Source organism: Staurois parvus, unplaced genomic scaffold, assembly GCF_062004578.1.
Source record: "Staurois parvus isolate SC_StPar_1 unplaced genomic scaffold, SC_StPar_1.0 ptg000080l, whole genome shotgun sequence".
Lineage (NCBI taxonomy): Eukaryota > Metazoa > Chordata > Amphibia > Anura > Ranidae > Staurois > Staurois parvus.
Window position 1 is genome coordinate 6,878,644 of NW_028317876.1, and position 22,914 is coordinate 6,901,557.

At 40.9% G+C, this 22,914-nt stretch overlaps 1 protein-coding gene across 1 annotated transcript; it reads right to left on the bottom strand.

Annotated features, from left to right (window-relative positions):
- Positions 1–1,173: 1,173 nt before the first annotated feature.
- On the bottom strand, positions 1,174–6,018 carry HELT (helt bHLH transcription factor). Its single transcript, XM_089669610.1, has 4 exons — positions 5,894–6,018; positions 5,648–5,752; positions 4,249–4,345; positions 1,174–3,268 (listed from the first exon to the last, which is right to left on the bottom strand). The coding sequence occupies exons 1-4, from the start codon at positions 5,963–5,965 to the stop codon at positions 2,784–2,786; spliced, it is 759 nt and encodes a 252-aa protein (XP_089525736.1). The 5' UTR covers positions 5,966–6,018; the 3' UTR covers positions 1,174–2,783.
- Between the last annotated feature and the right edge of the window lie 16,896 nt (positions 6,019–22,914).

Here is a 22,914-nt window from a genome sequence, read left to right on the forward strand (position 1 = left end):
CTTAGGCCTCTATTAAAGTATATGTAAACCCTCACTTTATAACACAGCCCATTTGGTTTGTATACATATGAAAAAAATTATACATACCAAGTGATCACATACCCTCAGTTCTCAGCTGCATAAAGAGCTGGGGAAGGGGGGGGGGCGGAGAAACAGCAGCACACTGATCTTCCCAGTGAATGACTGTTTAAGGGGAGGAGGGCATGTCAGCACAAGCCTGATCATTGGATTAGCTCCCAGCACAGCTAGAAAACTGGCCCCCCTGTGCTGGCTGGATCACCAGGGATTTCACACAAAGGAAGCAATACAAAGAGAGCAGGATACTTTTTCATACATGTACAAGGTACAGCAGGCATATATCAGAAATATGAAACGTTAGGTTTACATATTTTTTATGCTTGCATCTTGAATAACTTTAGTTAGCCAAAAAAAGGTAACCTAAACTCCAAACTTTCTATATTCATTTTTCAGAAATGTTCAGCTGGGTTCTGAAAATCATATCCCACCTCCTTGTCTTACTGCCTCCGTCCTTTCATGTATTTTGTTGTGGATATGTGTAAGTGCCAGCTTATAGCAATATCTAATTTTTCCATTGTAGGTTGGAAATGACCTAATAGTTAGCTATGGGAAACACTATTACTTTTTATATTAAGTGTATTCTGGATAACAAGGGTATATTTTATATGCAGTTTAAAGGCAACCTTCAAAAGACAGAACACGAGCAAAATACTGCTTGTTCACAAAATAACATAATAAAACAACTGAATAAATTAAAATAAATGTCATGTGAGTTATACTGACAGTGTTATAAAATGAAGTAAAATAATCCAGAAGTCACTTTTTCCTTTTACATTTGTATTTCTTTTGCCAAGTTATCCGCTTTGAGAAATCCATGGTATTGTCTGATTTATATAATTTACCAATAATATCACATAAATCTATATCACTTTTACTTTTTAAATTTATGCTAGGTTAACAGCTGTAGAAAATGGGCACTTTTGGTGTCCTTTATTTAAATCCTTGACACTTTCTCAGCCTCAGGTTGCGTAGGAGCTGTGTAGAGTCAGAGAGCTTGATACTTCTCTGTGTCTGGACAAAGGAAATGATTCCACGGGGCAGCAAGCAGAGTGAAATTATTACTACATTGTAACATTAATCTGCAAAGTGACAAGATTTAGTAGAAATTAAACTTTAATTGGTAAACCACTGCATATTCCAAGCATTATTTTACTTTGCTAATAGAATCACTTTAGTTTAGAAAATGCAGAAATTTCAACAGAAATTACACCAGTAGTTTATATTAAGCAAAAACTTTTATTACAAATTGTACAAAATAAATACAGCTAAATTTACAACACCTATGATCTTTCACAAAAAAAGTTAACATTTTAATAAATTATAATTATCCAGTTACAATTTACAAGTATTTACAGCAATAATTCTTGGAAGCATGCTGATGCCTATATAGGTAAAGGGCTTTATGAGGGAATAAACAGTCTCTATAGGTCAGCGTTGATAACCAGTTGCGTCAAATAATTATCATGATACTTTTGTGTTTTAACCCAGAATTTTTGATGTATGTATACATTGAAATCAGACACACTGATAAACATAAAACACTAGACAAGATCAGGCAACCTGGCAAATGTAGGTAAACAGGACAATGTGGTTTGTTTAGCCAAAGCATTGGCTAAACAATGGCACTAGCTAAACAACTTCATGACCTTGGGGTGTTGTAGAACTATAAATACCTGCATGTTGTGCAGGTTCCTTCACAGCTGGAAGATCATGGTTTGCCCATCACTGATAGAGGAAAAGGTTATTCTGATAATAGGGTGTCAATGCTGTATGACTGCTTGCTAACAAGACAAAGGATTCCAATACAGGACAAGGTGAGTATGCAGCAGAATAGCAGTACAGTTTGGTATCATTTAGAAGTTAGGTAAGGTTTGGTTAGTCCTAGGCAGGGGCGGACTGACAACTCATGGGGCCCCCGGGCAATAGGGGGTCAAGGGGCCCCTGTGTCCTCGCCCACACTCAAACCATACCCAAAAAAGCCTATGAAAGGTACCAGGGGCATCTCATGGGGCCCCTTACTGACCCTGGGCCCTCGGACAGTGCCCGAGTTTCCGAATAGTCAGTCCGCCCCTGGTCCTAGGCTTATTTTTGGGGTTTGGTGTTAGTTCTAGGGCAAGCCTGGTTTAGGTGATATGTGTTAAGGGGTTAGGAGACTAATTGATCCCAATAGTTCTAGTGTTGAGAGATCCCTCCAAAAACTACCAGTACTCTACTGTTGGTGCTGACAAGAAATCTTTCACTGACTTAGAGATTATATTTTGAAAGGCAAGCAGATAATACCTAAGACCATGGTTTAAACCTGCACATATGACTGTGTTCAAAATAAATGCCTTGTCTATTGGAACATTGAGGTTTTATACTTCTGCCCAACCCTAGAAAATAATCAGATGGTTATAGGAACTCCCAATACTCCTGTAGATCCCCCCAGCTGACCATCTCTGGGTAAAAATTGCAGGTTTCTGTCACATTCAACTATGTGACTGAGGACCTTCTGCCATGCTATCTCACTTCTATGGATAACCTTTGTCATGCCGATTAAACAGATTCCAGCTGTCATTTGTACTTTAAGTTAAAAAATGAAAGCAAGTGTCTGAATAGTATATAGACAATGCAGACATACAGTATTTTTCTTTCCACTGTATTTTATAGGTATGCCCCAAGAAATGTGGCCTGTGATATCCTGATGCTAAGTGCTGACATCAGTGTCACAGAACAACAGGATGCTGTGAGCTGTGCATACTGAAACTATTAGTATGGGAATGTCCAAGGAGACTGAGGTAATGTCTGTCTAGAGTCTGCATGGGAGACAAGAAGCTGCTATGTGGGGACTGCTGTGGGGGTGTGCATGGCAGAGGCATAGTGGCCGGGCCTGTGAGGTAGTTCAGTGTGGGGCTTCTAGTAGTGCTGTGCCATGAGAATGAACCTCCTGAGCTCTGTGTGAAAGAAGAGTCACCACTGCTTGGGTAATCAGGTGGAGAGGGAGGCAGCTGGCAAGACATGTCTACCTCCTGAAGGGAACTAAATAGTGGCTCCGTGGACAGGTGTGCTTTAGACTGCAGGAAGGCAACAATGCGAGCATATTTGGTGTCCTTGGTCTCCATCCTTTCCACTGTGGTCAAGTAATGAACCAGATTCTTCATGCACTCGTGGTAACCATAGTGAAAGTAATTGGCAAACTCTGACAGGAGGTCTGTTGGAAGACAATAAGCTAGGTTAGTGCTTTGTGGAAGTTATTAGCTTGCAGCCCCCTACTCCCCATTGGTTTTTTTGCATATACGTTTGAGGGTGCATTGCTTTATTTTTATTGCTCTTTTCTGTTTCTGGTAATAGACAAATATGATTGCAGCTGGACTAAGCAAAACATTGGCTAGATAATATATGTAGCAGTAGGATCAGGCAAATAATTGTGAATAAAACACATGCATGTACAGTAAAGAATTCATGTCAGATTCTTGGATCAGCTTGTTAGTTGCATCATTAGTTATCGTTTAGAATAAGACAAGTGCCAGTAAATTAATTATGGAGGTTAAAGACCCTATAATGATTCTACTATGGAATCCTACTAATAATGTCCCTAGAATTCATCTTACCCAAAAATTAAAGGTTGAGGGATAAATACTCTATAATGATTTTGCTATGGTACTTCATCAGTAATGGCCCTAGTACTCATCCTACCCAAATATTAAAGGTTGGAGGAGAAGACACTCTAACAGGTTTGCTATCGTACTTTGACAATAATGCCCTAGTGTGAATCTTCCCAAATATTAAAGATTAGAGGATAAACATGCTCTAATAGGTTTGCTATGGTGCTTTGACAATAATGCCCCACTATTCATCCTACCTACATATTAAAGGATGGATTGTAAAGATGATGTAAGAAGTTTGCACTGGTACTTTGACAAGGTCAGAGGATAAAGATCCTATAATGATTCAACTATGGTAGTTTGTCAGTAATGCTCTTGTATTCATATTGCTCAAAATATTACACATATTTTAATGAACTTTATTAAACAAACCACATTGAATTAATGTATGCTGCTGAGTTATAAAAAGAAGATTTATTACAACATATATTCTTTCTACAACAAAATGTTACAAGTCTACAATAAACAGAGTACTATGGTGTTTGTACTCTTGACACTAATATATAGAGTACAATTATGATTTTACCTTTGTCCCGACCTCTAGGAAAGTCAGCAGCATGCAAAGCTCTCAAATATTGAACGGTCATTTCCAAAATCTCAGCTTTCTCCAGTTTACCAGAGTTCTGAAAATGAACAATTTAGTTAGTATATCCAGAATTATGTGTCTTGTCTTGACATAGCTAAGAGCACATAAATAAACAGCATTCAGTATAACAAGTGAAATGAAATTACATATATCACAGACTGACAGAATTTATAGCCAACAGAGCAAAAAGCATTTATGATATCGTTGACTATTAGGGTGATGACAAACCATTACAAAAATAATTTTTAAATTACTAATATGTGCTGCTGTACTTGGAACGGCATGATGAACAGTTTCTCTCATTTAATAACCACTGATATGTGTAAACGGAATTACTAGTTAAACTTTGTTTTATAGATGTAGAATTTCAGAATATCTGAAGTATCATCTCTGCTTGTTTAACATTACAAAAACATTATAATTTACAGTAATAACCAATTATTTCAATAAAAAGCCTGGTAAAAATTGTAATATTTCTCCATGACTGTATACAGGGTAAATAACATTGCTTTAAATTTGAACGACAAACTATTGTATATAGTGTGACCTGAAATGGAAATATTTTCTGAAAATGGTTGGACTCATATCAAAGACAAGTAAATAGTTCAGGTAAGGCTGTGGATATGGGATTTTATAGGAGGCAACGCTGGTCATAAAAACAGCAAGTTTCTTGCAATTTCAAACATCAGCTTTTAATGTCAAAGGTCAAGGCTACCTTCCACCAACAACCATGGCTAGTTAAATTTGGCTGCAATTGCTAGAACTTTACTGTGTGTATGGACAGTGAATGTGAATAGGTGAAATGTGTATTACTTAAGTGAGAAAAAGAGCATGATAAAGACTATATGGGCATGTTGTACTAAGGGGTACATCACCACTCACTTCAAAAACAAAGGGAAATTATTTTAAATGACTTAATTTTTTGACACAGTGTGATATAATTTCTGTAACTGCAATTAATGCCAGCTCTGGTTAAAATGAGATTTAGTTGAAAAAAGGGGAAACGTTTAAAAAAGACAATAAGAATAAGATAATTTGCAGATAAATTAATAACACAAACTACTTTTTATGGATAGAATCAGACTCTGTGATGGTGTAAAAGTAAAGTACAGATAAAATATTATAGCACATGAGTTCAGCTGGACATTTAAACTCTGTGTGATGGAATAATTTAGTGTAGGTGACATAATGCCGTAGGGTGGAAATGGGACAGTTTTGGTGGACGTGCATGCACAATTGTTGAATCATTATAGATGAACATAACACTGCATGGATGATAACATGATATTGTATGGTCTAGGCCACTGTTGATGTACCATACTAGGAAAGTGCCACTGACCTGCTTGGCAAGAGCCATGGGCACTGTCTTCCCAAGCTCACTGAGGCAGCGATTTATCCTGTCTCTTCTTCTCTTTTCTATCACCTTGTGGGAGACTGGGGTTCTCTGGAAATAAACACATGACACATGAATAGACACTAGCGAGGCAGCATGATTAACAGGGGGACAGAGCTGTCAGTCCCAACCATCAGTGTGTCTGGTACTGAGCAAGAGAGGACTTCCAGTGTTCTCCAAAACAACACTCACTTTTCTTTCCTTGATTTTGGCTGAGTCTCTGAGTGAGATCATGCAGGCTGGTCCCATCACACCGATGTCCATAGTCCTACTGTGCGAGCTGCTCTTGGTGCAATCAGGTAGACTGCAGTGCAGCTCTTCTCCCACCCGGGCTGGGCTTATAAAGCGATCACTTATCAGCACTGTGCATTCAGGGCCTGTGTGGGGATTAAGAGCCGAGAGAATAGGAGGGAGGGGTGGTCATCCAGGCGAGACAGCCCTAAAACAACACAAATCCCTATGTGTGACTGGGGGCTAGCAGGGGGCACATCAAATTTGTTAATCCACGTGGCCCTTGAGGGACACGTGATTGTGAGCCCAGTAATCAGGGGTGGAAGGAGAGGAGATCTGATGTATGAATGGGCACCTTGCACTAAGTTCTCTGCTGAGAAATCATCTTGCATGAAGTCCCACATCTAATGCAAGGTCACTTCTACCAATGTCAAGTACTAGCAATGACAAAACTCATGTAAGGTACACTGGGGGCTATTTAGCGAAATGTACCTGCATTAGTTACAAGCATAAAGCCACATGGAAAGCATAAGTTTTCATTTTTAAATAGCCCATTATGGCGCTGAACTGGAACTTTTATGTGTACCTAATTTTTCTCATGGACTACCTACATTTGTGCATTTCTGTAATCTGTAATCTCAAAATATTTTATTTGGAACAGAAGACACAAGCTTTTCTTTCCAGAAATCAGGTGATCCATACAATAAACAAAATGTATGTGACTGTATTAATCAAGTAGTGTAACAATAAAGGTGTCTTATGAAAACAATGGGAAATGAGAAATCAGCTAGTTATGAATGGACATTTAGGAGTCTGTAAACACCATCTGAGTGATGTTACATCAATAGGGTTAATTTACTATTGGGTACAGTGTGTTAATGTAGCAAACTGAATGTCCTCTGAGACTAGCAAAGAAAGCTTTAATCAACCAATCATGTGCAAGAAAAGGTCCTATAATGCTTTTTTTTATTTCCCTTACATATGATTGGGTGTTTAAAGCTTTACCTTATTACCTAAGTTCAATGAACATCACCTACGTCTCTACTTTTTAAGTAGATTAATGCCATTGTATACACTGCCAGGTTGTAGCAAGAAATACAGTAGTTGAACTGGTTGCCTCATTTGCATGGGCACTTGAAGAAATTACCAATATAGTATATGCCATCGAGGAGACAAGTTAGGGATGTGAATAGAAATTTGTCAGCTTTTTGGAAATGCAGTCAATTAATGTACTTTCATTATATTCGATGATCATTTGCTTTAAAACATTTACTAGAGGTAAAAGCTGCACATATAGGAGGTTATTTACTAAAACTGGAGACTGCAAAAACTGGTGCAAGTCTGCATAGAAACCAATCAGCGTTCAGGTTTTATTTTCAAAGCCTAATTGAACAAGCTGAAGTTAGAAGCTGATTGGCTACTATGCACAGCTGCACCAGATTCTGAGTGCACCAGTTTTAGTAAATCCACCTCACAGTCCTCTATCCAGGTTGGGTTTTTAATAGCAAAGTTGGCAATAGGCAGATGTATGATTCAGAACTGGTGGAAATACATCTGCCCTAAAGCATACAGCTTGGCTGATAAGTAGAAATGGAACACACAAAGTTCAACACTTTATTACCTTTTCTCACTGAAAACCTAGGAACTAGACCACTGTATACAGAATTTCCAGAAATTTCCAGAAATAAAAAAATGTCACTGTGTGATATGTGCTTTCAACATTCCTTACTAGTTTAGGGAAGACTCACACTTATCTGATCATGCTTTTGACCCACCAGCTCAACATTGAAATTGAGCTGCTTATTATCGCCAGTTTACCTTTAAATTCTGCGGCCTTCATTTTAAAAATAATTTTCTGGTTTAGACATGGTCACTTTTGACTTGTAAATTATGTTTTTCAGCATACAACGCATACAAAAGCATACCAAATGCAATTAAGTATAAATGGATATACTGATACTGCTGAAGTTTTTGAATGCAAAATGTTAGTCCCATGTGTCTGCCCTTAATATATAACTGTTGAAACATTGTAGGATGGAAATGTACCTCCATACTACACAGAGGTTCTGTTGGAAAGGAATAAGTTGTCTGTGCTGAAAATGATTCAAAATAAAGTATTCTTAATTTTGGTTTAATGTGCATGAAGTCCCACATCTAATGCATGGTCAGTTCTACCAATGTCAAGTACTAGCGATGACAGAACTCATGTAAGGTACACTGGAGGCTATTTATTGAAGTGTACCTGCATTAGTTACTAACATATAGCCATAGAAAGGATATGTTTTTATTTTTAAACAGTCCATTTTTAATTTTGGTTTAACATATTTGTTAATAAAGTACCCCTTATATTCACATCATATAAACATCAGAATATGTTGAGATTTAGACATGCACAGCCATGTTTACTCTTGTGAATAATAATAAAGACATAATTTAGCCAGAGAGGGGGATTGAACACGGTTTTCCCACGTTGTCGATGTGGGAACATCAGTAGTATACCAGTTTCCACTGTAATAGGGCCACCCTTAAGGTGTCCATACTCACAGCACCCACTGAAACTGACAACCCAGACTTGCTGGGGTTGATTTACTAAAGGAGCAAAGCCTGTTCACTTTGCAAAGTGAATTTTTCACTTAGCTTCGCCTCATTCACCAAGCTAAGTGAAATTCACCTTACAAAGTGAACACACTCTGGTCCTATAGTATAGTCAACCGCAATTAGAATGGTGACCTGGCAGGTTAGAAAACTTTGATTGCCGTTGTTTCCTTCCGATAAGCCAGTACTGGTGGCATCTATGGAGCCCTGTCCTGCTCCAGAGGTCTAAACACAGATGGTGACAAGGCAACTATTCATGTTGGATACACTGGCCAACCAAGATGACTGACGATTGTGCCTGTACACCCAGCTGCCCTCTAGCGTCTGTAACCAGCTTTTCTCCAGTTACACAAATTAGGTTAACCCTATCATGACCAGAGCTTCTAAAGTTTAGACACACAGACCAAGTTTAGCAGCACTGGTATATGTTGGTTGATTTAACAGTGACTCTCATTTTTGTCATTAATAGAGGGACTGAGAACTGGTAACACACAGTTGCACATTCCTAGTTCTCTGCTGCAAAATGAATTAAAAGGGGCACATTTGGACTTATAATTTGGTATTGCTGTCACAAAACAGTTTAGGGCAAAGAAAGGAACATTATTTTATTTAACAGTAAGTTGGTATAGTAAATTACCTCCTGATTTGTAGATATAAAATTTGTATATGAACCAGCTGCAATTAGTTTGTGGTTTATGGTCAGTTGACCAGATCTGATTTTCTGACTGAGCTGAGGTGTGGTTTATGTCCACTTCACATCTCAGTCACTGGTTAAGGCTCCATTCACACTTGTACAACTCCAAAGTCCCATGGCTTTGGAGTGCAACTTTGATGCAACTTTGTATGGGTGCAACTTGGGTATAACTTGTCCTTTTGCAATGTCGGACCAAAGTATTGCATGAACTACTCTGAAGTCGTTGCAACTTTAAGTTGCACATGTGAATGGTTATCATTGGAAAACATGGGGTATGACTTGTCATGCAACGTTGATGTCCAAAGTCTCATGACAAGTCGGACAAGTGTGAATGGGGTCTAAATATAACTTCTCTAACTCAGCCAGACCAGACACAAGGGGTCACTGACTTCATTCACACAGACAAGCTGGTCAGTACAGGGTAAAGATGGACAGTGAATAGATACAGCTTGCACAATGTTTGTAAATGCTCTATTCAGCCTTTATCCTACAATGACCCAAAGGGTCATAGTGTCATTGTAGGGGGTCACTGACTTCTTTCAATCATCCTTTTTTCCAAATAAACATATTACTGAATCTCTACCTGCAGAGTTACTGTTTTGCTAAAGGAACAAAAATAACAACTTAAAGCAATAGCAAAGAACCGTGGCCTCAGATCTACCCCCAAAGAAGTTGGACAATAAAGTTGTATGCATTTTTTATTCTTTATTTTTTTGTAGTGTGTTGGTCTGCAAATAGTTCTTTTATACTTAAGTTCACAGTATCTGTACCTACGGCTTTGCTACAGCTGTTATTTCATAGCTGACCTCCAGCACCGCTACGAACAGAGACTTCCATCTACATGTAGTGGAGGCTTTACAATAAAGCCAAACGGTAGCCTTGGAGCCATACAGCAGCGCTGTTTAGGTGCTAATTGGCACCATTATGTGCATATTAGGTTTTTTTTCTTGTCTTCAGGCATTAGCATTAGTATCGTAAACAGATTTTTTGGCATTTTGAAATATTCCTGCAGGGGGGGATGTCTGTTATTCTATGAATTGCATGTGCACTGCATCTGTTATAACCAATATGTTCTTGTCTGATGTTGGGAAAATACAGGGTCACTTTAAGTCAGAGCATTCCAAAACACAAAGGAAACTAGTTGCATTTTAGGGATTGGTTTACCAGTGTTCACCATCTTATCCACTAATGCTATTGTCTTCTCTCCATTGTTCCATCTTTTCTGCATAAAGTGAATCTGTGCTTTATCCATGCAGCGCAAAGCAACAGGTATACTTATACGAATGTTTCTTTACCTTCATTCAGTTGCTGAATTTAACCACCAGGGTGAAAGCAAAGCCCTGTATAGGCTACAAGTCACTGGAGTGGAATCTTCCGTAGGTTCATAAACCCCCCTATGAGAGTGCTGGTCATGTCCTTCTGCTCCAGATGTTGGACACACCAGCCAGGTAAGCATATCCGGTGGGGTGCAGAGGTCAAAATAAAAGCCTGTTACTTTGTATGAATGGGCAAAGCACAGGTTTGTTTTAACCTTCTGGCCTCAGTAAAACAGAAATCTGTTTGCTATACGTCACTCTTTGTGCCTCAGCTATTATCTTTGGAATGCATTATATTATGTCTTAAAGTAGAGGTCAATCCTAACTGCATGGCACTTTGCTCTCTTCTCTGTGCAACAATTGCTATGTTTCTTTCCACAATAAAGTACTTTGTTTCACCATTTTTCTTTTATTACTTCTCAGTACTGCTGTTCTCCTGCAGCCTACTTGCAGCCACTTTCTGGCTATATAAGAACAGTCTACATGTCTAGTCGCTAGCAAAATCAGTCTGGGGGAATGAAAAGTTCCTCCTGTGTTCGTGCTGCTATAAATGCCAAATGAGTCTTGTAGTTGGAAAGTGACAATAACCAAAGGAACAGCGCACAAAGTACCAGGATGTATGATGACGTGGAGTCCCAGTGCACTATGATGACGTGATGACGTGGAGTCCCAGTGCACTATGATGATGGGGAGTCCCAGTGCATTATGATGACGTGGAGTCCCAGTGCACTATGATGACCTGTAGTTCCAGTGCACAATGATGACGTGTAGTTTCAGTGCACTATGATGACGTGGAGTCCAAGTGCACTATGATGATGATGTGTAGTTCCAGTGCACTATGATGATGATGTGAAGTCCCAGTGCACTATAATGATGATGTGTAGTCCCAGTGCACTATGATGATGATGTGTAGTTCCAGTGCACTATGATGATGATGTGAAGTCCCAGTGCACTATAATGATGATGTGTAGTCCCAGTGCACTATGATGATGATGTGTAGTTCCAGTGCACTATGATGATGATGTGAAGTCCCAGTGCACTATAATGATAATGTGAAGTCCCAGTGCACTATAATGATGATGTGTCCAGGGCACTGGAACTCCCCATTACCCTACATCCTAATACTTTGTGCGCTGTTCCTTTGGGGTAGATTTACTAAAACTGGTGCACTCAGAATCTGGTGCAGCTGTGCATGGTAGCCAGTCAACCCCAGCTTGTTCAATTAAACTTTGGCAATAAAACCTGGAAGCTGATTGATTTCTTTGCAGAATTGCACCAGATTTTGAATTCTCCAACTTTAGTAAATAACCCCCTTTATGTCTATATGCATGCACTCTAGCAACTGCAGGGGGGTTTCCTAATAATGACAACAGCTTACCATGACTGAGCAATGTACATTCGCTTTGAGAGCTTGAGACATGGTGACAACACAGCAGAACAATTTGGGGACAGGTAGAAGGGATTTTGCAGGAGAGAATGCTACTTGTTTTGTGGAAAACAGCCAATTGGGGAGAAGATCATAGCAAACTAGTTGATTGGTCTAATACAGGAAAATGAAGGTTCACTAAGTCAATGCATTCCAAACTAGGAAACTAGTAGTATTTTAGGGATCCATTTACTAATGAACTCTGCTTTACAGCAACAAAAATCTTATTGTTATAGGTTACTTCAGATTTTATTGTTGTATTACCGTATAATACCTTTTCTTTGGATAGAGATGGGCAAGTTATTTGTTATGTATGTAGTATGTATGTATACAATTACTGGATCTTATCTGTTTACAGCTGTGATACGGCAAGTTATACAGCAAATATCCCTTTTTTTGGAAAAACATTTCCATTTTGTTGCATCAGGCAAAAACGTAAAGGCGTGTTTCTAGCCATATACATTTTCCTTCTTTTTTCATAACATTGAATTCCTACCTTGAATTCTTACCACAGCACACAGTAACACTGGAACCAGACCTTTCCAATACATCACAATGGATTGAATTTTAGTGCACCACAACACGCATATGTGAACCATCTGTGTATTGCGGTATGCTAAAAAAAGGTGCAGGTACATTAAAATGTCTGCCGTGGTGTGTTGACATTTATTCAAAATGGAAAGACTGCCATACCGCAGTGCACTTTAAAGAACGACATAATGCATGTTAACATGAGCGCGGTAAGGCTGGATTCATACCTTTGTGGTAAGTTAATGTGCTGTATGTCCAATGTGCGTCCCAGTACGTCAGTTATTTTGTGGTTAACATATGCTATGGTAAGGATCTGCAATTTCTTTCTGGTGCACCACAATGCACCCTTTTTATCAAATGTAGGTTTGTTATGGTGCATTAGTCATGTGCATTGGGGTACTATGGTTCATGTGTTACCACGTTTTGGGGAAATGCGCAATTTAGCGCAGGTTACCTCAACACAAAAGTGTGAATCTAAACTAAAAGATTCATTGTGGTATGTTGCAATTCAAAATGGGCTGTCTGCCACAATTCATGTTAAAGAGCAACATAATGCCCATTAATGTGCATGCGGTAATGCACAAAATGGTGTAAATTAAGGATACATATATATCTATATATACATATCTATATATATATATATATATATATATATATAGAAATAAAAGACAGCAGGTGAAGGGAAATCACCCCAGTGGAACCCAGATGGTAATAAATAAAGCCTGAAAGGGGTTTTATCCATCCCATACTCTATCCAAAATGAAAACAGTTTTGTATTTAGATATACTTAATGCCAAGAGGGCTTTGAGGTTGAAAGCAGCAAATTGAATGCCAAGTGTATGGGCAGTTGAGGATAAGAAGCCTGTGTCTTTTCTGTAAGGTTCTGTGTCCCTACTCTCATAGTGTGTGGTGGGAGGTGTGCCTGGCCAGCCTGAGCCTCCCTGCTCCAGCAGAGCGCATGACGCACAGAGCCAGGCAAAGGAAGAGACCAGGGGAACTCTCATTCCTCCCTGCCTATTGTCTCCCACCCATGTCTATTTGTACAATTCCTAAGCAGCCACCCCAAGTCCAGTCCCGAGCCCCATGCCTGCCTCTCAGAAAGCCTGTCCAAAGTCGTTAAAGAAATTAAGTAAGCCTTTAATAGGCTGTTCCGCCGAGTTCAAGGGAGTTCTTGGCGAGACGTTTGTTCTGGGGATTTCTCACACGACTTGCTGACACGTCTATCTTTATGAGAGATGGCAAGCTTTTTGTTTACACTTCTTTATTTGCTCGGACACACCAGCAGGTGTGGGGCTGGGGCTGGCACACGGCGGCTCCTGCAGGCTCTGGCACACGAGGGGCTCCCGGGCGCACTCCCCTTCTTGGAGAGGCTCAATTTGTAGTCTATTATCCTATAAGAAAATGTCCCATTGAGATCGTGTGAATAGTTTGATCGGCCTAATTTTTTTGAAGAGAGAAAAGAAATAAAGCGGAATGCAGCTGCTCTTAAACGTGTCTGATTATTCAGTGTCACCTGTGAAGAGAGGGGCGCTGCGCAGCCAGCGCCACCCTGAGCCCTCTCTATTCATTTGCCTAATTTTGGTCAATTTAACAAACTTCAGGAGAAATTATTCTGCCATTGTTGAAGAGGGGAGAGCTTTCTGATCGAATTAACAGCATGTTTTGATCCGGTAAATGTCATTAAAGAGGATGAAACAATCGCCTTGAAAGTGCTTTGGGTAATGCGCCAACTGAGGACGCCAAGGCGCAAACATGACAAAGGCAGCAGTGGCCACTTTTGTAAACTTCCCATTGCTGCATTTTTTTTCCCCTCTGACACAAGAAAGGGTATTATTTCATACTTGAATACGTTTTAATCCAACAATTGTCTAATTTTCTGCAAACATATCTCCACAGCATTGACACGCTGGATGGCTGCGGTGCCAACAAGCGCCTGTCTCTCCCCCTTCCCAGGGAGCGCAAGCACCTTGTGTGGGGCTGGGAATGGGCACATCAGGGATTTTTCTTTCAGGATAGCTTGTATGTGGCCTGAAAATGATTTGAAAGGGACAGGGAATCAGAAAGTGGGGCCAGCTAAGCACCCTGGGGCCCCCTCTCCAAGCTCCTACTTGGAGTGCGTTCAAGGCACGTTTAATGCATTGGAAAAGCCTGTTGGCTGTGGACAAAGGAGTTTACTCCTCACATAACTCACCAGTTTTGTTATTTTACAAGGTACAAACGTTGTCTTCATGTTGATCACGAGGATTTTTAACAAAATCACTTAATGCAGCGTGTGCAGCTGTTGTTGGTAAAGGCACCATCTTCTCAATAGGGTTTAGTGGCGCCTGGAGACCAAATCTGGTACCTTCTCCATTTCTGTACCATGTACATATTGCACAGGACACTGTCATATTTATTGTTATTTCCTCCTAAAGATTATTTGTTAAATGTGTTTTATTTGTATTTTATGTCTGAATGTCATTCCTAGGTCTTCTTAGTTTAGGGTTAAATTTGTGCATGATATATTGATTGGAGCCGGGATATGTTTATGGGTATCTAAGGCTACATTCACACTCTTCATTTTTTGGAGTACTGTACCCAGTGAATAAAAACAGATTACATGTTATGGGTACTTGTGGTGCACAAACTAAGAGGACATTCGCTAATGAATTCAAATGTATTAGGTTTGAGTCAAAAGGTGTAAACAATAGCATAGAAACGGTTTTAGTGCTCACCAGTTAAAACACATAGGACATTTTTATTCAATTACATGTTAAAAAGTCAGCTAATGGAGTTTGAACCTACATATGAAAATTGCAAAATGTCAGGCTACATTGTCAATAGCAGTTATTTAAATGTCCATTAGTTAAAAGGACCAAGTACAGTTAGGAAGTGATGCAAACAATAAGTAGCCCCAGCATCACAATATTTACAGTACATTGTAAAAGTCCTTTTGGGCCAAGAACAATGTAAAACACAAAATACAATTCGGGCCAGAGACGGTATAATACATTACAGGCACATTCACTCTATGCAATCTTTTAGTGCATTGCATTACCGTGTATTAGGGTGAGCTATGATAAGACATTCTTTTTGGGCTGGCAGGCATCTAAGCACATGAAAAAACGGAGATGCAGCGTTTATATTTGACTAACTTAATGTACTTTTTTAACAAAGTGCACCACGACACATAGATGGTTCTCATCTGTACATTGTGGTGTCCTATAATGCAAGTGCATCATGTTTTGTTGCCTCGTGTGCTGCATATGAAATGAATGGCACCACACCATATCACACTGTGTGTAACACGTTATAGAACATTGTGTAAATGTGCACTTTCCTGTGTATTTGCTGCTGTGTGAATAGACCCTACCTTTTTTAAAGCACACAGCAAATTACTGGTTAATGAACAAGAGCAGTACCATAAAGGGTGCCGGCAGTCCCACTTGCAAACTAACCACTGCACAAAGTGCACCTCTGGTTGATAAATGCAAGTAGAATCTGCAAACAATAAACAGAGCACCCACCCCAGGCATGGACAGACCAAATGATGTACATTGTCAAGGTCACTCGGGGCAGATTCATGCATTTTGGGAGTCTACATCCATGTTTGTCAAGATAACATTAGGGCAGCACAGTGGCTAAATAGTTAGTACTTCCACCTGGCAGTACTAGGGTTGTTGGTTCAAATCCCAACCATGGCACCACCTGCCTGGAGTTTGCATGTTCTCCCTGTGCCTGCGTGGGTTTCCTCTGGGTACTCTGGTTTAATCCCTCACTCCAAAGACATGCTGGTAGGGTAACTGGCTCCTGTCTAAATTGTCCCTAGTATGTGTATGAATGTGAGTTAGGGACCTTAGATTGTATGCCCCTTGAGGGTTAGGGACTGATGTGACTGTACAATATATACGGTATGTAAATTGACAGTGCTATATAAGTACCTGAAATAAATAAATAACATTATCTGTGGTGTAATGTGTAGCATCCACCTTTAGCTTTAGTAGCCAGGTGCATCCTACCATAGTTGTTTATCAGCGGCAGTTTTGGCTATATATATATATATATTTTTTTTTTTTTTTTTTTTTTTTAAGGCCTTCAAGGCATAATATAGAATGGCTGGTTAAAGATGTAAAATTTACAGGATGGCTTCATTAAAAAAAAAAAAAGTTGCAAAAATAAGTAAAACAGCTTTCACTGCAATATTTGCCTTTAGTACCATGCTGTTCCCTGCAGGAGGTCCACTCCTCCAACAGACAGCACTCCTCTTTTATGTTGAATGACAGGAGGCATCATTACACTTCCTTCCGCTGAGCCCAGGCTGTCTTGAGCTCACAGTACTGCTGCACAGAAGTGCATTCACTTGTCATTATATGTGCAAAGTTTGGTGCTGGGGTAAGAAACCCCACTTATACCATAGTTCTCACCCATGCAGGGTGAGTAGAGAAAAGTGCCATTGCAGTTTTCTCCAGGACTAATTAATGTTGGATTGGGTTCCAGAGCCTGGAGGCTTTCTAGAGACTTGAGACAGATGAAGCCTCCAGCCCTGGGTCTGCATTTTGCCAGCCATTGGCACAGTAATTGTACAGGTGTATGCTGGGTTTTTGTAAATAACCAAACGAAGCTGAGCCACTGGAGCAGGGAGCTGAGAGGTGTTTGCACAGAAATGAGTTTGAGAGTAATGTCTGGATGGTACAAAGTGCCTGAAGTGTGAGGCCAAAGCAGTGGTTCTGCAAATGGAAGTCAGGAGGCTGACTCAGTGGGACATACTGTACAACAGGAGAAGTTTACCAACCTAGTTTATTAAATCTCAATGTTTTGGTGGGGCTCAGCCTACCTCTCTCTCCACCAAAACATTTATATTTATTAAGCTACATTGAAAAATTCCTTCTGTTATAAGTCCCACTGAGAGCCCCTGAGTGTCTGCTTCATATTTTACATACTTTTTTCATGCACTGAACCCAGGCCCCCATCCCTAGGTGGCCCACCCTTACACTATATTATATATATATATATATATATATATATATATATATACACTGCTTAAAAAAAATTAAAGAAACACTTTTTAATCAGAATATAGCATCAAGTCAATTAAACTCCTGGGATATTGATCTGATCAGTAAAGTAGCAGAGGTGGTTGTTAACCACTTGCCTACCAGGCACTTATACCCCCTTATTTACCAGGCCAATTTTCAGCTTTCAGCGCTGCCGCACTTTGATTGACAATTTCGCGGTCATGCAACATTGTACCCATATGAAATTTTGATAATTTTTTTCTCAGAAATAGAGCTTTCTTTTGGTGGTATTTAATCGCCACTGGGCGCTTTACTTTTCGCGCTATAAATTAAAAAATGCAAAAAATTTGAAAAAAAAAAAAAAAAGTTTCTTTGTTTCTATTATAAAATTTTTCAAACAGGTATTTTTTCTCCTTCACTGATGTGCATTGATGAGGCAGCACTGATGGGCACTGATAGGCGGCACTGATAGGCAGCACTAAAGGGCACTGATAGGCAGTACTAATGAGGTGGCACGGATAGGCAGCACTGATAGACAGCACTAATGAGGTGTCACGGATAGGCGGCACTAATATGCAGCACTGATAGGCGGCACTGATAGGTGACACTGATGATGGGTACTGATAGACAGCACTGACTGGCATCACTGCTGGACACTGACTGGCGGCACTGACTGGCACAACCCCTGGGCACTGACTGGTGGCACTGACTGGCAGCACTGCTGGGCTGCACTGGTGGGTGGCACTGGTGGGCAGCACTGGTGGGTGGGCACAGGTAGGTGGCACTGGTGGGCACAGGTGGGTGGGCACAGGTGGGTGGCACTGCTGGGCACAGGTAGGTGGCCCTTCTGGGCACAGGTGTGTGACACTGCAGAGTGGCACAGGTGGGTGCACTGCTGGGCACAGGTGGGTGATCTGCTGGGCACAGGTGGGCGGAGCTAGTGGGCGCACTGCTGGGCACAGGTGGGCGGAACTTGCGGGTGGCATTGCTGGGCACCGATCATCAGGGCACTGATCATCAGTGCCCTGATGATCGGTGCCGATCCCCGCTCTGACAACTGCCGGTTCTCGGCAGTACTTTCCTCACGATCTGACAGCGTGAGGAAAGTGCAGCCGAGAACCGGCACTTGCATTTCCCTGTGATCAGCGTGTCATTGGACACCGCTGATCACGTGGTAAAAGGCCGGTATGATTGGCCTTTTACCACATCACGTGATCAGCTGTGTCCGTAGGACACAGCAATCACGGAGATCGCCGGGTGCGTGCCCCCTGGGGCGTGCAGGAGAGCGCGTTCTGGGAGGACGTCATATGACGTCCACTCAGAACTGGCCGGCCGCAGTTTAGCCGTCATTCGGCTATCTGCGGTCGGCAACTAGTTAATCAGTTTCAGCTGCTTTGGTGTTAATGAAATTAACAACAGGTGCACTAGATGGGCAACAATGAGACGACCCTCAAAAACAGGAATGGTTTTACAGGTGGAGGCCACTGACATTTTTTTCCCTAATCATTTTTCTGACTGTCTTTCACTAGTTTTGCATTGAGCTAGGATCAGTGTTACTACTGATAGCATGAGGCCATACCTGGACCCTACAGAGATTGCATAGGCAGTCCAACTCCTCCAGGATGGCACATCAATACGAGCCATTGCCAGAAGGTTTGCTGTGTCTCCCAGCACAGTCTCAAGAGCATGGATGAGATTACAGGAGACAGGCAGTTACTCTAGGAGAGCTGGACAGAGATGTAGAAGGCTCCTAACCCATCAGCAGGATGATATCTGCTCCTGTGTGCAAGGAGGAACAAGATGAGCGCTGCCAGAGCTCTACAAAATGACCTCCCACAGGACACTGGTGTGAATGTCTCTGACCAAACAATCAGAAACAGGCTTCATGAAGGTGGCCTGAGGGCCCGACATCCTCTAGTGGGCCCTGTGCTCATTGCCAGGCACTGTAGAGCTTGATTGGCATTTGCCATTTAACACCAGAATTGGCAGGTCCACCACTGGCACCCTGTACTTTTCACAGATAAGAGCAGATTCACCCTGAGCACATGTGACAGACGTGAAAGGGTCTGGAGAAGCCGTGGAGAATGTTGCCTGTAACATCGTTCAGCATGACTGTTTTGGTGGTGGGTCAGTGATGGTCTGGGGAGGCATATCCATGGAGGGACGCACAGACCTCTACAGGCTAGACAATGACACCCTGACTGCCATTAGGTATGGGAATGAAATCCTTGGACCCATTGTCGGACCCTACGCTGTTGCAGTGGGTCCTGGGCTCCTCCTGCAATTTTCATTAAATTTCCAGTGTGACTATTGATGCGACTTTCACAGATTCACAGAATTGCTGGACAAGGGAAATCACATTATATACCGACTTCAGTGCATTTTCAGTGCCATAGAATTCTATGTTATCTCACAGAGGTTGACTTCTGGTTGACATCAGTGTGGTTTCAGCCTCTCAGACTTCTAGGCTATCTCACAGAGGTTGCATTAACATAAGAAGCATTCCTATGTGACTTTGATGGCTTCAGTGTTTAACCCTTACCTCTTTTCCGTGGTCATCCTTCATCCATCCATCCATTTTGATACAGCTGTGATTTTGAAGCCTTCCTTCGACTGACCGACTCTTCCTTCGATTGGTCGACCCTTCCTTCAATTGTTCGAACTTTACTTAGATTGATTGACCCTTCTTTCAATTGATTGATTGACCCTTCCTTCGATTGATCAGTCAATCCTTATTTCTATCTATTGATCAATCCTTTCATCAATCAATCTTTCCTTTTATCTAACGATCAATCCTTCCATCAATCGTTCCATCCTTCCATCAATCGATCAATGCTTCCATTAATCGAACAATCCTTATATCAATCAGTCGATCCTTCTATCGATTAATCGATTCTTCCTGCCTTTGATCAGTTGATACCCCTTTGATCATTCGATCCTTCCTTCCTTTGATCAATCGATCCTTCTTTTTTATTGCTCGATCAATCCTTACATCGATTGATCGATCCTTTCTTCCTTCCATCCACCAATCGATCCTTCCTTCTATAGCTCGATCAATCATTACATCAATCAAACGATCCTTCCTTCCTTCAATCAATCAATCCTTCCTTCAATCGATCCTTTCTTAGATCGATTGATACTTCCGTAGTTTGATCAATTTATCCTTACTTTTATTAATTGTTCTATCCTTCAATCAAGGATTGAAGGAAGGATTGAACGATGGAAGGAAGGATTGATTGATTGAAGGAAGGATCGAACAGTGGAAGGAAGGATCAATTGAAGGAAGCATAGATAGACTGAAGGAAGGATTGAACTAAAGGATCTAAAGGAAGGATCAAAACTTCTTCAGTGTGAACCTAGTCTTTAGGCAGCAAGAATGACTGGGAAAGAGAGGTGAGGGTTAAAAAAACACTGATCCATCAAAGCTGCATAGGAATACTTCTATGCTGATGTGACTTCTGTAAGATAACATAGAATTCTATGGGGCTGAAAATGCACTGAAGTCGGCATATAATGTGATTTCCCTTGTCCTGCAATTCTGTGAATATGGGCTTGAGAACTTCTAAAGTCACATTGAAGTCACATCAAAGTTGCATCAATATTCACACTGGAAATTGCATGAAAATCACAATAGAACAGTGGGAAGTGATATGGCGAAAACACAATGCAAACAAACACATAAAATGCAAATACTTAATGTGTTGCATTAATCTAATGCAACACAGAAAAACACCCTTAAAATGCATATGTGTTTTTATGCATTTTTCATACAGAGCAGTGTGAAAGTAGCCTTATACATTGAAAATAAAACCAAACCTTTTTTTAGCACACTAAAAATACTTGTGACTATACCAAGGTAAATGAACAAACTTGTGGAATGTAAACAAAAATCAAGTCTATGAGAAAAAAATAGTTAATATCCATATGTTGAGTAAGCCATCTTAAATCCTTAATCCAGGCATTGGAATCATCAAGAGTAATAAAATACCTCTTGCTTCCTTTGACGCTGCTCCTCAGAAGATTGGGGAAATCTACAAATGACATACAAACAAGAAGAGCGCACACTAAGTGCAGTAGCGTTAAAGGTTTTATTGTTAAATTCTGAGACTTGACAAAGAAGGCAGTCCTTCAAAAACATGTAGCCACACCCACTACTCTGCCTGCACGTGACATCAACCAGCAGATACCATACAACACACTCTGCCGGTGTACAGAGCTCTGGTCTCTCCACTGGCTGCAATTCCTCCATCTGATAGCACTGATGTCCAGGACTACTTGATTTTAACACTTAAGCAGAGTTCCACTCACTCTGTAAACAAAAACTGTAGCTGCTGACTGTAACAGCCACTCACACGATCCCACGGTGCCCCCGCCGCAGCCAGTTTCACCGGCTGTCCTGTATTCCAGGTGCCAGCTTCACAGCCGGGTACCCACTGCGCATGCGCGAGTAGCGCTGCGCTTCCTGAATGGCCACGTAGTCTTCTGGGACCTGTCACGTGTCCCACAAGACTACGGGGAGGGAGGGTAGGAGGACAACTTCTGCTTCTGATCACCTGGGCGATCACAGCGGAAGTGGGAGCAGGTACCTGTCAAATTCGGGTACCTGCTCCCCCCCCCAGTCCGCAAAGGTGCCAATCCTTAATGGGGAGCGGGGGGACCAATCTTTAAAGCAGAACTTCCCCTTTTGGGTGGAACTCCGCTTTAAAGACTTTAACTCTACTGTATTTCGTGTGTGCTCTTCTTGTTTGTTTGTACCATTTTTTTAGATAGAAATCAGGTGTGTACTGTGGAATAGTTATTGTAGCAGTCTGCCATTGGGACTGCTTGCTTTCTGGCAACATTGTTCCTGGCAAAAAAGATTTTCACATTATCAGTGCACATGAGGCCTTAAAGTGTTACTAAACCCATAACAGTAAAATCAGTCTGTATATGCAGTAAAGCATGCTTGTTATACTCACTGTGGAATCTAAGGGGTAATCCTCTGCACTGTGTAAAAAGGCTGTTTGAGCCTTTCTTCTCTGCTCCTCCTCTTTTTGAAATGACCACCTGATACAGACTGAACCCGTGGTCACATGCACATGCTCAGTTTGGTGTGTATTGCTAGAAGTTTTTTTTTTCTTGGGAGAGTGCATGTGATCAGCACTGACCAGACAGATCAGGTGTTTTGCATCCTCCTAGAGCAGAAAGAAAACTTCTCCTACAAGCTTAAACCAGTGCTCTACTAAAGTCACAAGACTGCTCTAACTGCTGATGAGAAAAGGTATTTAGCAGTTAATATTTACTAAAATAATTGCATTTCCATGTTCTGTGTACTGTTGGAGACCAGATATAGTGAATGCAGGGTCCTGGGTTTAGTAACACTTTAAACGTTATCAATATATGTGAGGTTGGAGTTATACTCTGCAACAATTCCCAGTTTTCTTAGC

Excerpts from the sequence above, each read along its gene's own strand:
- HELT (XM_089669610.1), bottom strand. The coding sequence starts at position 5,965 with ATGGACATCGGTGTGATGGGACCAGCCTGCATGATCTCACTCAGAGAC. Across the intron at positions 4,346-5,647 it reads CCATGGCTCTTGCCAAGCAG|AACTCTGGTAAACTGGAGAA; the intron begins GTCAGTGGCACT and ends GTTCATTTTCAG. Across the intron at positions 3,269-4,248 it reads TCCTAGAGGTCGGGACAAAG|ACCTCCTGTCAGAGTTTGCC; the intron begins GTAAAATCATAA and ends GTCTTCCAACAG.